This window comes from Lepidochelys olivacea, assembly GCF_965140295.1.
Source record: "Lepidochelys olivacea isolate rLepOli2 genome assembly, chromosome: 3".
In the NCBI taxonomy this organism is placed as follows: domain Eukaryota; kingdom Metazoa; phylum Chordata; order Testudines; family Cheloniidae; genus Lepidochelys; species Lepidochelys olivacea.
In genome coordinates, this window is record NC_140413.1 from 31,846,597 (window position 1) to 31,861,141 (window position 14,545).

At 44.3% G+C, this 14,545-nt stretch overlaps 1 protein-coding gene across 2 annotated transcripts in view; it reads right to left on the reverse strand.

Moving 5' to 3' along the window:
• ASAP2 (ArfGAP with SH3 domain, ankyrin repeat and PH domain 2) overlaps positions 1 to 14,545 on the reverse strand; it is a 170,089-nt gene that overhangs the window by 52,789 nt on the left and 102,755 nt on the right. For both annotated transcript variants that reach the window (XM_084624728.1, XM_084624727.1), the window contains exon 11: positions 14,400 to 14,469. In XM_084624728.1, coding sequence (XP_084480854.1) covers positions 14,400 to 14,469 — 70 coding nt within the window. The remainder of the gene's footprint in view (positions 1 to 14,399; positions 14,470 to 14,545) is intronic.

Below are 14,545 nucleotides of genomic sequence, written 5' to 3' on the forward strand. Positions count from 1 at the left end.
GGAGAATGCCATTTTGATGGGCCCAAGAAGAAAAGTACTTTCATTTAATTAGGTTACATTTTCTAGTAGAGTCCTTTTTACTATTAGAGAGGATGTCTCGTATGGCTGTGGAGCATGAACGTTCTAAGAATGATGTCCATCCAAATGCCAAGACCCAAGGTGGAGTGGACGCGGATCGGGTTGCCTCATCTTGCCATTCCACTGGGTCAGGGGCTCGAGAAATGTCGGGAGGATGATTGGTGGTTGAGATGACATGCCTAGGAGGTGGGGAAACCAAAATTGTCTGAGCCAGAAGGGCCCAGGATCAGGATGACCCCTTCTCTGTCCTGACAGATTTTGCATAGAACTCATGGCAGGAGCAGTAGGTAGAGCGAAAGCATAATTGAAGTGGTTTGACCAAGGAAGAAACAGAGCATCACCCTGGGAGTGGTGACCAAGGGCTCCTCCGGAGCAATATGTGGTGTATTTTCTGTTTTCTTGAGAGGCGAACAGATCTGTGGTTGGGGTTCCCCATAGAGTGAAAATATCGCACACTACCAAGCCGTGGACCTCTCACTCATGGTTGACTGTAAAATGTCTGCTATGGGAATCTGCAAGCAGATTTTGCTGTCCTGGAAGGTAGGCTGCCGACAGGGTAATTTGACTGCTGATGCACCAATTCCAGAGGCTGACTGCTTCTGCACACAGGGTGGTGGATCTCACTCCACCCAGCTTGCTGATGTAGAAGACAATCATTATGTTGTCTGACATTTATAAGGACATGCTAAGTGTAGATGAATGGAAGAAAGGACTCACATGCCTTCTGGAGTGCACACAACTCCAGAATACTGATGTGCATCCTGAACTCTCGAAACATCCAGGTATCTTGTGCGGTTTGGCTGTTCATGTGGTCTCCCCAATCTCATAGGGATGCACCTGTAATAATGGTCCTGTCTGGAGAGGAAGGGTGAAAGGGGACACCCACGCATACCTGATAAGGATTTGTCAGCCACAGCAAAGGAGAAATGACTCTGACTACAGCCACGTCTGAAGGCAACAAAGGTGGAGTCTTGAAAATGGGGTGACGTAGGTGCAAGAGGCCATATGACCTAGGAGAGACAGACATGATTGACCTGTATTTCAGCGTTGTTTGTGATTTGTTCATGGCCTGGAACCTGTCCTGGGCAGGTACTCTCTTGCAGTGACAGAATTAAAGTTTTCCCTGATGAAATCCAAAGATTTGGCGGGGACGGAGGGGGACGACACATTTTTCCGTGTGTATGCTGACTCCCAGTGAGTTGATACACAGACTTCCTGGTGGGACTTGGTGCTAATTGCTGAGGCAGGGGAAGACAATGAGACCACGATGTCTCACATGGGCTGCTACTACCGAGAATATCTTGGTAAAGACTCTGGGGAGAGTCTATTCTGAAAAGGAGTACTCTGAACTGAAAATAGTCGGAACTCACCATGAACCTGAGGAAGCGTCTGTGGACAGGATGAATGTCTATGTGAAAGTAAGCATCCTTCATATCAAGAGCTGTAAATCACATGCTCTTTCCTAAAGATGGGATTATAGCTGCCAATGTGACTATGCAAAATCTGAGTTTGTGAATGAAGTGGTTGAGATGGTGGAGGTCAAGGATTGGTCTCCAACCGCCCTTCTTTTTGGGTACTAGGAAGTAAGTCAAGTAAAACCTTCTCCCTTGGTACTGAGGAGTGTTGTATTCTATTGCTCCTCGCTGCAGTAAGGAGTTCACCTCTTGTTTGAAAATACTCTCATGTCAGTGGTCCCTGAAGTGGGCAAAGAGGGTTTTTTTGGAGGAGGTAGGGATGCAAACTCCATCATATAGCCAGAATGAATGACATTCAGCACCCATTTGTCCATTGTTTTTCAACACCTGGAGTGCAATAAGAGGGCTAGCCAACCCACACATGTTGCGTGGGATTCATGAAGTGTTAGGCTTAGTGTTTCGTGGCTCCTGAGTTCCCATAAAAAAAAATGTAGAGCCGGAGGCTGAGAATGATATGCAGAGCCTGTTGCAGAGAGTATAGGGAAGCAGGATTTTTGAACCCTCTGCGTCTTATGTAGTGGCCCATAGGGTCTCTGATAGAAAAACTGCTGAGCCATATGTCTAGATCTAGACCGACGGGAGTGAAACTTCCTTTTACGGGGAAGTGTGTATATACCAAACAAATGGAGAGTAGCCCTGGAATCCTTCATGGTATGGAGGGACTCATCTGTCTTCTGGTTGAAGAGGTGTGATTCATCAAAGGGGAGGTCCTCAATGGTATTCTGGACCTCCTTAGGCAACCCTGATGCATGGAGCCGTGATTCCCTGTGGATAATGGCAGTAGATACAGCTCTAGAGGAAATATCAGCAGCATCAATTACAGATTGGGGAGTGGTGCTGGCTATGAGTTTGCCTTCATCTATCAGAAAACGAGCTCTGTCCTGCTGTGGAAGGCTGTCAAAAAACTTCTCGAACTTGGCATAGTTCAGGAAATTGTATTTAGCTATTAGCGCCTGGTAATTGGCTATCCTGAACTGGAGACTGGATGATTATAAGACTTTTCTTTCCAGCAGATCCAGGAGTTTGCTCTCTTTATCAGCAGAAGTAGACCAAAGATGTTACTGTCTAGCTCTTTCAGAAGCGAACAGAACCACCAGTGAGTTGGGAGTGGGGTGAGAAAAAAAACGCAGATGTTTGCATGCCACGGGCACAGTTGCCAGCATTTTTCCCTTAGTGGTATCCATCAAATCGTGTCTAGCACCCCCAGGTGCCGCCTGCTCATAGCGCTGGTATAAGGGGCCCTGCCAAGCCAACACCTCTTCAGTTTCTTCTTACCATCATCATCTCTTGCTTGTTGGGTAATGGCATAGTGCACCGAGAACGTGTGCACGGAGGACCAGGTTGCTACCCTGTAGACATCCTAAATAGGAACTTGAGCAAGGAAAGCGGCCTAACAGGCCTGCGATCTTGTGGAGTGAGTAGTCAGGTTAGGTGGAAGAGGGACCCCTGCAAGGTTGTAACATGCTGATATACACAAAGTGATCCAAGACAAAATCCTCTGAGCAGAGATGGGGAGCCCCTTCATTCTCTCAGCTACTGCTATGAACAGCTGAGTCGATCTGCCAAATGATTTGGTCCTTCAGGGCCCTTCTAACATCCGTGCAAACATTGTTTTTCCCTATCTGCATGTGGCTTACGATAGAATACTGGTAGAAACATTGATTGGCTGCAGTGGAACTGTGAAACCACTTATGGGAGGAACTTTGGAATTGAGCGTAACTGCACTTTATCATTGAAGAAGATTGTACATGGGGGTTCGAAGGTGAGGGCTCGGATCTCCAAAACTCTTCTAGCCAAAGTGATGGCCACTAAAAAGGCCACCTTCGGAAGAAGTGCAACAGTGAGCATGTTACTAGCAGCTCAAAGAGCAGGCCCATCAACTTTGACGGGACAAGGTTTAAGTCCCAAGGAGGAATTGGTTCCTTTATCTGAGGGAACTCCCTCTCCAGGCCTTTGAGGAAATGAATTTCCACTCTGTACAAAATAATTGACCAGGCCGCCAGATGGACCTTGATTGAAGAATGGGCCAGACCTTGTTTCAAGAGTAGAAGGGACTCCAAAACAAGCTGCAATAAGGACTGTGTAGGCAGAACCCCACATTCGGAAGACCAGATCATAGAATCATAGAATCACAGAATATCAGGGTTGGAAGGGACCCCAGAAGGTCATCTAGTCCAACCCCCTGCTCGAAGCAGGACCAATTCCCAGTTAAATAATCCCAGCCAGGGCTTTGTCAAGCCTGACCTTAAAAACCTCTAAGGAAGGAGATTCTACCACCTCCCTAGGTAACGCATTCCAGTGTTTCACCACCCTCTTAGTGAAAAAGTTTTTCCTAATATCCAATCTAAACCTCCCCCACTGCAACTTGGGACCATTACTCCTCGTTCTGTCATCTGCTACCATTGAGAACAGTCTAGAGCCATCCTCTTTGGAACCCCCTTTCAGGTAGTTGAAAGCAGCTATCAAATCCCCCCTCATTCTTCTCTTCTGCAGGCTAAACAATCCCAGCTCCCTCAGCCTCTCCTCATAACTCATGTGTTCCAGTCCCCTAATCATTTTTGTTGCCCTTCGCTGGACTCTCTCCAATTTATCCACATCCTTCTTGAAGTGTGGGGCCCAAAACTGGACACAGTACTCCAGATGAGGCCTCACCAATGTCGAATAGAGGGGAACGATCACGTCCCTCGATCTGCTCGCTATGCCCCTACTTATACATCCCAAAATGCCATTGGCCTTCTTGGCAACAAGGGCACGCTGCTGACTCATATCCAGCTTCTCGTCCACTGTCACCCCTAGGTCCTTTTCCGCAGAACTGCTGCCTAGCCATTCGGTCCCTAGTCTGTAGCTGTGCATTGGGTTCTTCCGTCCTAAGTGCAGGACCCTGCACTTATCCTTATTGAACCTCATCAGATTTCTTTTGGCCCAATCTTCCAATTGGTCTAGGTCCTTCTGTATCCTATCCCTCCCCTCCAGCGTATCTACCACTCCTCCCAGTTTAGTATCATCCGCAAATTTGCTGAGAGTGCAATCCACACCATCCTCCAGATCATTTATGAAGATATTGAATAAAACCGGCCCCAGGACCGACCCTTGGGGCACTCCACTTGATACCGGCTGCCAACTAGACATGGAGCCATTGATCACTACTCGTTGAGCCCGACAATCTAGCCAGCTTTCTACCCACCTTATAGTGCATTCATCCAGCCCATACTTCCTTAACTTGCTGACAAGAATACTGTGGGACACCGTGTCAAAAGCTTTGCTAAAGTCAAGAAACAATACATCCACTGCTTTCCCTTCATCCACAGAACCAGTAATCTCATCATAAAAGGCGATTAGATTAGTCAGGCATGACCTTCCCTTGGTGAATCCATGCTGGCTGTTCCTGATCACTTTCCTCTCATGCAAGTGCTTCAGGATTGATTCTTTGAGGACCTGCTCCATGATTTTTCCAGGGACTGAGGTGAGGCTGACTGGCCTGTAGTTCCCAGGATCTTCCTTCTTCCCTTTTTTAAAGATTGGCACTACATTAGCCTTTTTCCAGTCATCCGGGACTTCCCCGGTTCGCCACGAGTTTTCAAAGATAATGGCCAATGGCTCTGCAATCACAGCCGCCAATTCCTTCAGCACTCTCGGATGCAACTCGTCCGGCCCCATGGACTTGTGCACGTCCAGCTTTTCTAAATAGTCCCTAACCACCTCTATCTCCACAGAGGGCTGGCCATCTCTTCCCCATTTTGTGATGCCCAGCGCAGCAGTCTGGGAGCTGACCTTGTTAGTGAAAACAGAGGCAAAAAAAGCATTGAGTACATTAGCTTTTTCCACATCCTCTGTCACTAGGTTGCCTCCCTCATTCAGTAAGGGGCCCACACATTCCTTGGCTTTCTTCTTGTTGCCAACATACCTGAAGAAACCCTTCTTGTTACTCTTGACATCTCTGGCTAGCTGCAGCTCCAGGTGCGATTTGGCCCTCCTGATATCATTCCTACATGCCCGAGCAATATTTTTATACTCTTCCCTGGTCATATGTCCAACCTTCCACTTCTTGTAAGCTTCTTTTTTATGTTTAAGATCCGCTAGGATTTCACCATTAAGCCAAGCTGGTCGCCTGCTATATTTACTAATCTTTCGACTCATTGGGATGGTTTGTCCCTGTAACCTCAACAGGGATTCCTTGAAATACAGCCAGCTCTCCTGGACTCCATTCCCCTTCATGTTAGTCCCCCAGGGGATCCTACCCATCCGTTCCCTGAGGGAGTCGAAGTCTGCTTTCCTGAAGTCCAGGGTCCGTATCCTGCTGCTTACCTTTCTTCCTTCCGTCAGGATCCTGAACTCAACCAACTCATGGTCACTGCCTCCCAGATTCCCATCCACTTTTGCTTCCCCCACTAATTCTACCCGGTTTGTGAGCAGCAGGTCAAGAAAAGCGCCCCCCCTAGTTGGCTCCTCTAGCACTTGCGCCAGGAAATTGTCCCCTACGCTTTCCAAAAACTTCCTGGATTGTCTATGCACCGCTGTATTGCTCTCCCAGCAGATATCAGGAAAATTAAAGTCACCCATGAGAATCAGGGCATGCGATCTAGTAGCTTCCGTGAGCTGCCGGAAGAAAGCCTCATCTACCTCATCCCCCTGGTCCGGTGGTCTATAGCAGACTCCCACCACTACATCACTCTTGTTGCACACACTTCTAAACTTAATCCAGAGACACTCAGGTTTTTCTGCAGTTTCGTACCGGAGCTCTGAGCAGTCATACTGCTCCCTTACATACAGTGCTACTCCCCCACCTTATCTGCCCTGCCTGTCCTTCCTGAACAGTTTATAACCATCCATGACAGTACTCCAGTCATGTGAGTTATCCCACCAAGTCTCTGTTATTCCGATCACGTCATAGTTCCTTGACATCACCAGGACCTCCAGTTCTCCCTGCTCGTTTCCAAGGCTTTGTGCATTTGTATATAAGCACTTGAGATAACCTGTTGATCGCCCCTCATTCCCAGTATGAGGCAGGAGCCCTCCCCTCACAGACATTCCTGCCTGTGCTTCCTCCCGGTATCCCGCTTTCCCACTTACCTCAGGGCTTTGGTCTCCTTCCCCCGGTGAACCTAGTTTAAAGCCCTCCTCACTAGGTTAGCCAGCCTGCTGGCAAAGATGCTCTTCCCTCTCTTCGTAAGATGGAGCCCGTCTCTGCCCAGCACTCCTCCTTCATGGAACACCATCCCATGGTCAAAGAAACCAAAGCCTTCTCTCCGACACCACCTGCGTAGCCATTCGTTGACTTCCACGATTCGACGCTCCCTACCTAGGCCTTTTCCTTCCACAGGGAGGATGGACGAGAACACCACTTGCGCCTCCAACTCCTTTATCCTTCTTCCCATGGAGAATCATTTCCAATTTGCCAGGTAAATTGCCCTGCTGGAGAATTTTCTATTGCCTGGTGGGGCTCTACTCTGCACAAGCTTGCTCTTCAGGATTCAGCCATGAAGGTTCTAGGCTGTCAGACAAAGAGAGCTGAGGTTCAGGTGCCGCAGCTGACCATGATCCTAAGTGATCAGGGCCAGGTGCAGTGCGAGTCTGATATGGGGCTCCAACGAAAGGCTTAAGAGAGTGGTGACCCAGTGCTGTCTGGGCCACGCCGGGGCTATAAGGATGACCCGTGCTCGGTCCTGTTTGATCTTCAACAGAACCTTGTGAATTAGTGGAATGAGGGGAAAGATGTAGTATATATAAGTTGTCCATGTCAACAGGAAGGCATCCGTAAGAGACTGGGGGCTGTGCCTCCTCAGAGAGCAAAACTGATGGCATTTCCTGTTGTCACGGGTAGCAAACGGGTCTATAAACGGAGTCCCCCACCTCTGGAAGATGTCCCTTGTGATGTCCAGAATAAGGGACCACCCGTGGTGAGTGGAGAAGGACCTGCTGAGGTGATCCGCGAGCTATTCTGTTGAATCCATATGTGTGGAGGATGCCTAAGAGTTAGTGCTGAGAGTCCTGGATCTCCTCAAAAGGAATCTGAAGCTCTTCAGCAACTCTGTGGAGAAAGTCATGGAACTGCCTGAAGTCATTGGGGAGCTGAAGCGGGAAGGGACATAGGAATCACTGCTTCATCCAGAGCGGAATATTCCTCCTCCTCTGTTGGATCCAGGAGCAAATCTGACTCCCTAGAAGATCAGATTGACTCTTCAGGGGAGTACTGGTCCCAAGGCCCCCCAGTATGTCCTTTAGGAGGGTTAATAAGTCGTCAGAGGGGCCCTCATAGCATGGGGTACCAGCAGCTTTCTTGTCGTGCCTCTGGGATTTAGGATGTCCTAAGTACACATGGGCCAAGCTGATGGGCTTGCTTACAGCTGAATCCAACTTCTTTGAAGTGGATTTCCAGGAAGACTTAGTCTCATGCTTATGAGAGTGCTTCCCAATTTCCTGAAAAGACCGCACTGTGGGATCTGTGGGGGTAGATTCTCCTACAGCAGTCGGACTTCACAGCAGGAGGCGCACTCCTTGCAGAATCAGGCTGATGTCCTTGGGGGAGGGTGGTCCCCAGGCTGTGTCCAATTGAGACCTCATGACCTTCTCCATGATGTATTTGTGGAGATGAAGTTCATGCCCTTCTTGGGTATGGCTGGGGAATGACTGGCAGATACCGCACCTTGCCATGATATGGGCTTCCCCAAAGCAGTAGAGACAGTGCTGGTGGTCATCGCTCACTGAGAAGGATCACAGACAGAAAACCCAGAGTTTGAAGCCCAGTGTCCTAAGCATAGCCCAGCATCCAAACAGGATATATATGGGGGGGGCGGAGCGGGGGGAGGAGGAGGTTCCCTGTGGGAGTCTAATCTAACACAAATAGGTCTATAAAACACTAAACTGTAAAAACTATTAAACTGTTATAACTATTTGCAAACTAGACCATTCTTATTTTATAGAATGAAGCCGAAGTTGTGGACACTGACGGTTCCAACCTGGACCATGTGGCAGTGAGAAAGAACTGGAGAGGCGGTCAGTACACCCACTCTTCATTCCCTTGGGCAGAATCACAAAGTGAGCCAGGGCACATGCGTGGACCAATGGACACTACTTTCAAATGCTTTGGCTCCAGATGCATGGTGCGCATGCATAACCCCCAGTGGAATACAACAAGGACTGTCACGCAAAGGAGAAATAGCGTTAGGTTACTGGATTACATGAGAATCCCTAAAAAAGTAGACCTCACTTGACTTCTTGAAAACTGATTGGTGACAATAATACACTTAAACAAGGAGGAAGAACAAATCAATAGAGAAAGAGCATATACATTCTCTTGCAATAAAATAAATAAAATGATGGAGCTGACAGAAAAGTGATACTGACATCATCGGAGCTGAGGAGGGATAAAAATAAAATAGTGAAAGGAGCACAAGAACAAGGAAAATAAGAGTTTTCAGAGAATTATTTTCTTTCCAGATTTAAGTTCCTCTACACAAGCCTGGTATCCATGAAGAGTAATATATATTAAAAAGAAGGGGTAGAATCTGCACTCTTCTATTCAATAAACCTGAGAGCCTCGCACAATGGAAAGTCGTATGTGTTTTGGGACAATGAAGCTACAGAATGCTTACAGGACCAGGTAAAGCAAACTGTACGCAGAGAAGTTTTCGATGCAAACAAATAAGCAGGCTGAATTCCCCTCATTTCTGAAGGGATTTTTGTTTGGAAGGCAATGAAAACTTATATATTACACAGTGATTTCAATTTTCATTATTTTAGTTTACTAGAGACAAACATTCTTTCAAGCTAGAATTAAGCAACACAATAACTTCTTGCAAACATGAACTTTGGTCTATTTTCTTGGCACTCTCTCCATAATGTTCATAACATTAACATTTCTTGATTTTGGCTTGTTAAACATTTTGATGTAACAAACTCTCTCCCAACAAGATGACTAACTGGAATGGAAGCTTGAAATAGAGAAACTAGTTTGCTAAATGTTCTATGTTTTGATGTCTAAGTCACCAGCCAGAACTATTTTATACCATGCTAGTTATATAGCTTGCTATATTTACCAACAATTTAAAATTAAGAAGTACTTTAAAATATTCCAAAATGTGTTGGAATCACAAGATATGTATTGGACTCAGAACATAAAGCATATTCAGGATTAATCTCATTTCCGGTGGGATGCGAAACCTGAAGTCGTAGATGTCTTCTGCACAGATTTTCCAACTTAGTTTGAAGATATCTGGGCCTGGCCTCTTCTGGTCTTTATACCCAGTTGGGAGTCCTCTCCCTATCCTTTCTATCAGCATTTGGGTATCTAGAAAAGTAGCTGCAACTACTTTTTAAACACTTCAAGATGCGAGCATCCTAATTTTGGAAACACTAACATCTCAAAGCATCTTTAAATTGAGATTAGTCCATTCCACTGAATAAATCAACATTAATATTGATACCAAAACCATATTATCATTTAAGTGCACACCCACCATTTCAGCGCCTAAAAGTGATTTCTAACTAATCTGATGCCTCATATCACGGACCTTTCACACCACAAAATGGTTTGTCTAAGTTTCTTACAGTTACTACCACCAGCTCACCTCCACCACTGCAACAATAATGGTAACTTTGGTTTAGACAAGATTCACCCACCTGTTGGTGTTTCAATCATGTTATCTAAATCTACTCTGAGGAGAGTTGGATGACATTCTGGTTAGAACACAAGTAGCTGCCTGGATTTCATGTGTAACTGTACAGTAATAGCACTAGTTTGGGATTTCGGAACCTCTTCATAGTATCTGCTTCTCTCCTCAGATATTTTAAGGTGTCAGGTTTCCTTCCCCACTCTGAACTCTGGGGTACAGATGTGGGTACCTGCATGAAAGACCCCCTATGCTTATTTTTACCAGCTTAGGTTAAAAACTTTCCCAAGGCACAAATTCCGCCTTGTCCTTGAACAGTGTGCTGCCACCACCAAGTGATTTAGACAAAGATCTAGGGAAAGGACCACTCAGAGTCCTATTCCCCCAAGTCCTACACCCCCTTTCCTGGGGAAGGCTTGAGAATATATCCTCACCAATTGGTACAGATGAACACAAACCCAAACCCCTGGAACTTAAGAACAATGGAAAATCAATCAGGTTCTTAAAAGAAGAATTTTATTTAAAGAAAAGGTAAAAGAATCACCTCTGTAAAATCAGGATGGTAAATACTTTACAGGGTAATCAGATTCAAAACACAGAGGATTCCTCTGTAGGCAAAACTTTAAAGTTACAGAAAACTGGGATAAACCTCCCTCTAGCAAAGGGAAAATTCACAAGTTGAAAACAAAAGGTAATCTAACGTGCCTTGCCTTATTTACTTACTTTTTTTGTAGTATCAGAGACTTGTATAGGATGGTTTATAGGAGAAGGAGTTTTTTGACCCGATGCTTCTCTGCTTTCCCCAGAGAATGCACAAACAAAGTCCTCCCCCCCCAGATTTGAAAGTATCTTCTTTCCCCATTGGTCTTTTTGGACAGGTGCCAACCAGGTTATTTGAGCTTCTTAACCCCTTACAGATAAGGAAGAATTCTAGGCTACCCTTAGCTGTATGGTTATGACATAAGGTTACTATTGTACCCTACTGACAGCTAATTAATCCAATCCAATTCATCATTCAATAAGATGAAAGTTGAAAACTCCCACTCCTTCAGCATTAATTAATGCTGCCACTTAGACAATTATAGCCTTCTCTCCCTATCCCTTAAAGGAATAAATTGTATTCACGACACTTTAACCCTTGGCAGACTCAGGCAGCAAAAAGGGTGATTTCTGGAATGAAACATCCAGGTCTCTCACATAACACTGAAGAATTCTAGGTTGGTTCATGTAGAAACTATGTAAATAATTTTTAAATGGGGCAAGAGCAGAAGGCCATTAACTAAGCTATCATTAATTAGCTGATTTTATCATTTAGTACATTGCTATAGCAATAAGAAGGGCCTGAGAGCCAAACTATTAAATCTTCTCTTCCACTTTAAGAGGCATGCTGTTAGGGACTGAAGGGATTTCTAGGTTCTAAGGGTAGAACTGGCAAATCTGGATGTCTGCTGGGATGACTTATTGCCATCTCAAACAGAATGAAACAAAATCAGTTGTTAATCCTGAGTCAGCCATGGGAAACATGAACCCACTATCTCTTTTGGCTATTAACTGTGTTGCTAGAGAAGGCAAAGTTACTTTAACAATCTACAAAAATAAAGGAAAAAAGCATTCATTACTAAAGCATCTCCCTTTGTTTTCTTTTGCAGAAGTCTGGCAGGTTCCGGCTTAGGTTTTTTGTACACAAATCAACTTCAAGTTTCTTGAAAACAGAAAGGTCTCATTCATAACTGTTTGATCCAAGAACCACTCAAATTGCTAGGCTCAATCTGTTTCTGTCATTGGGTTTTTCATCCCTGCATGTTGCAATCAGGCAAACATTGCAATCAGGAAGGTGTCACCAGACAATCTCCAGTTGCTGATATAATACAAGAGAGATGTCTCTGTTCTTCTTCAGCATTGAATTAGTAAATCGTTATCTTGCAACCTGCCTGTATGATTGCTAATTTCCTGAGACTTCAGATTGTCCTAAATGTACTAGATTATTATCAATGAAAGTCTGTGCATATGTATACGTGCGCATACACACACCCCATCACACAAGAAAATATTTACTCTTACAGGTAAATGATTGATAGAGCGAAAGATCCTCCATCACTGTCAGAGAACACCTGACAAGCAATAACGTATAAAGTATACAGAGTCATATCATGGCATCAGCTACTGCCTCAAGATGGTTGCTTCTGAAACTGAGAAAAGCTTAGAAAGCACGCCCCACTTAAATCCATGCAAGGCCACATGACTAAAAAGAATGGAGATCCCTGAACAATGGAATCATAGGGTTAGAAGGGACCACAAGTGTCATCTAGTCTAACCCCTTGCCAAAATGCAGGATTTGTCATGTCTAAACCATTCAAGACAGAGGCTACACAGGCTCCTGTTGAAAACCTCCAGTGAAGAAGCTTCACAACCTCCCGAGGCAGTCTGTTCCATTGTCCTACTGTTCTTACAATTAAGAAGTTTTTCCTGAGATTTAATCTAAATCTGCTATGCTGTAGTTTGAACCCACTGCCTTTTATCCTGCCCTTTGTGACAAAAAAGAGAACAACTTTTCTCCATCTTTTTTATGGTTACCTTTCATTATCTGAAGACTGCTACCAATCTCCTCTTTTCCAAACTAAACATACCCAGTTCCTTCAGCCTTTGCTCAGATGGCTTGCATTCCATCCCATTGATCATCTGTCACTTACCTCTGGATCCTTTCCAGTTTCTCTACATCCTTTCTATACACTGGTGACCAAAACTGGACACAGTACTTCAGCTGAACCCTAACCAGCGCCAAGTAGAGTGGTACTATCACCTCCCGAGACTTGCATGCTATGCCTCTATTAATGCAACCTAAAATTGCTTTTCCTTTTTTTTTTTTTTTTTTGGCCACAACAGAATTGCATTGCTGGCTCATGTTGGGGTTGTGATCTATCACAACTCCCAGATCCTTCTCAGCAGTACTGCCTCCAAGCCAGTTTTCCCCCATTCTGTATTTGTTTTGGTTTTTCTTCGCTAAGTGTAGCACCTTATATTTTTCTTTGCTGAATTTCATTTTTTTGTCTATAGCCAGGTTCTCCAATTTATCAAAATCCCTCTGAATTTTAGCTCTATCCTCCAAAATATTGGCAAGTCCCCCTAGCTTTGCGTATTCTGCAAACTCGATCAGTATGCTCTCTGTACCTACATCCAAGTCATAACAGCGGATCCCCACTTGAGACCTCCCTCTAATCCAACATCATTCCATTTATAGTTACTCTTTGTTTATGGTTGTTCAATTAATTATGTACCCACTTAACGATAGTTCTATGGAGCCCATGCTTCTCCAGCTTACTTAGCAGAATGTCATGTTGGACTGTGCCAAAAGCCTTGCTGAAGTCCAGGTATATTATGTCCACCACCACATTCCCCCTATCCACCAAATCAGCTACCCTGTCAAAGAAGGAAATCAAGCTGGTTTGGCATGATTTGTTCTTGGTAAATCCATGCTGGCTGCTAGTGATTATCCCTTCAGCCTCCAGGTATTCGCAAATTCAATGTTTTATACATTGTTCTAGTAGTTTTCCAGGTATCAAAGTCAGGCTGACTGGTATTGTTCTCTGGCTCCTCCTTTCCCCACCTTTTTAAAGACAGGCACTACGTTATCCCTTCTCCAGGCTTCCGAGACCTCTCCTGTCATCCACAAGTTTGTAGCTATTATTGAACATTATTATAGGAGAAAAAGTACTTACAACTTGCATATTTAATAAAGACAAGCATATCTAAGAGCTAAATTTTCTGGGAGATGGTTCATTTTTATGAATAGCTAGAAATTGAGATCATAATCAAATTTGAAACAAAGATACATCAACCCTAAGAAGCATTTATCCTTTCAAAACAACAATATTGATTATAAGAGATATACTGGATAATCTAAAAAGTGATCCTCAATATGCCTTTTCACTGTATATTTACAGCACCCTTGCAAAATTCTACTTGCCCATTTACCCAAGAACAAAAAAACAGGAAAGTAAAATACATGTTGTTTCATTATCAGCAATCAGCATAATAAAGGGTAAATGATAAGAGTTTGTAGTTGGGTTCTTAAATTCTCATGGCAATTTTGCAAGGCTGCCATAAAAAGATAGGGCCATCTAATTCAAGACGCTGCATGAGGAATCTAACAAATTCCAAACTATAACTATACAACAACATAGTTTGTCTTGTATTAGCAACCAAATACATGCATAAAATACTGTAAACAAATACTTACTGTACCATGGGAAATTGTAAGGAAACCATTTTTAACTGAGCATTTCCTTTTCTGCCATACTTTTCTGATTCTGGTTTTAAAAAAAAAACAAAGTGACTCAAGTTTATGTATAATTAGTATTAAAATTACATAGGATCACAGGACTG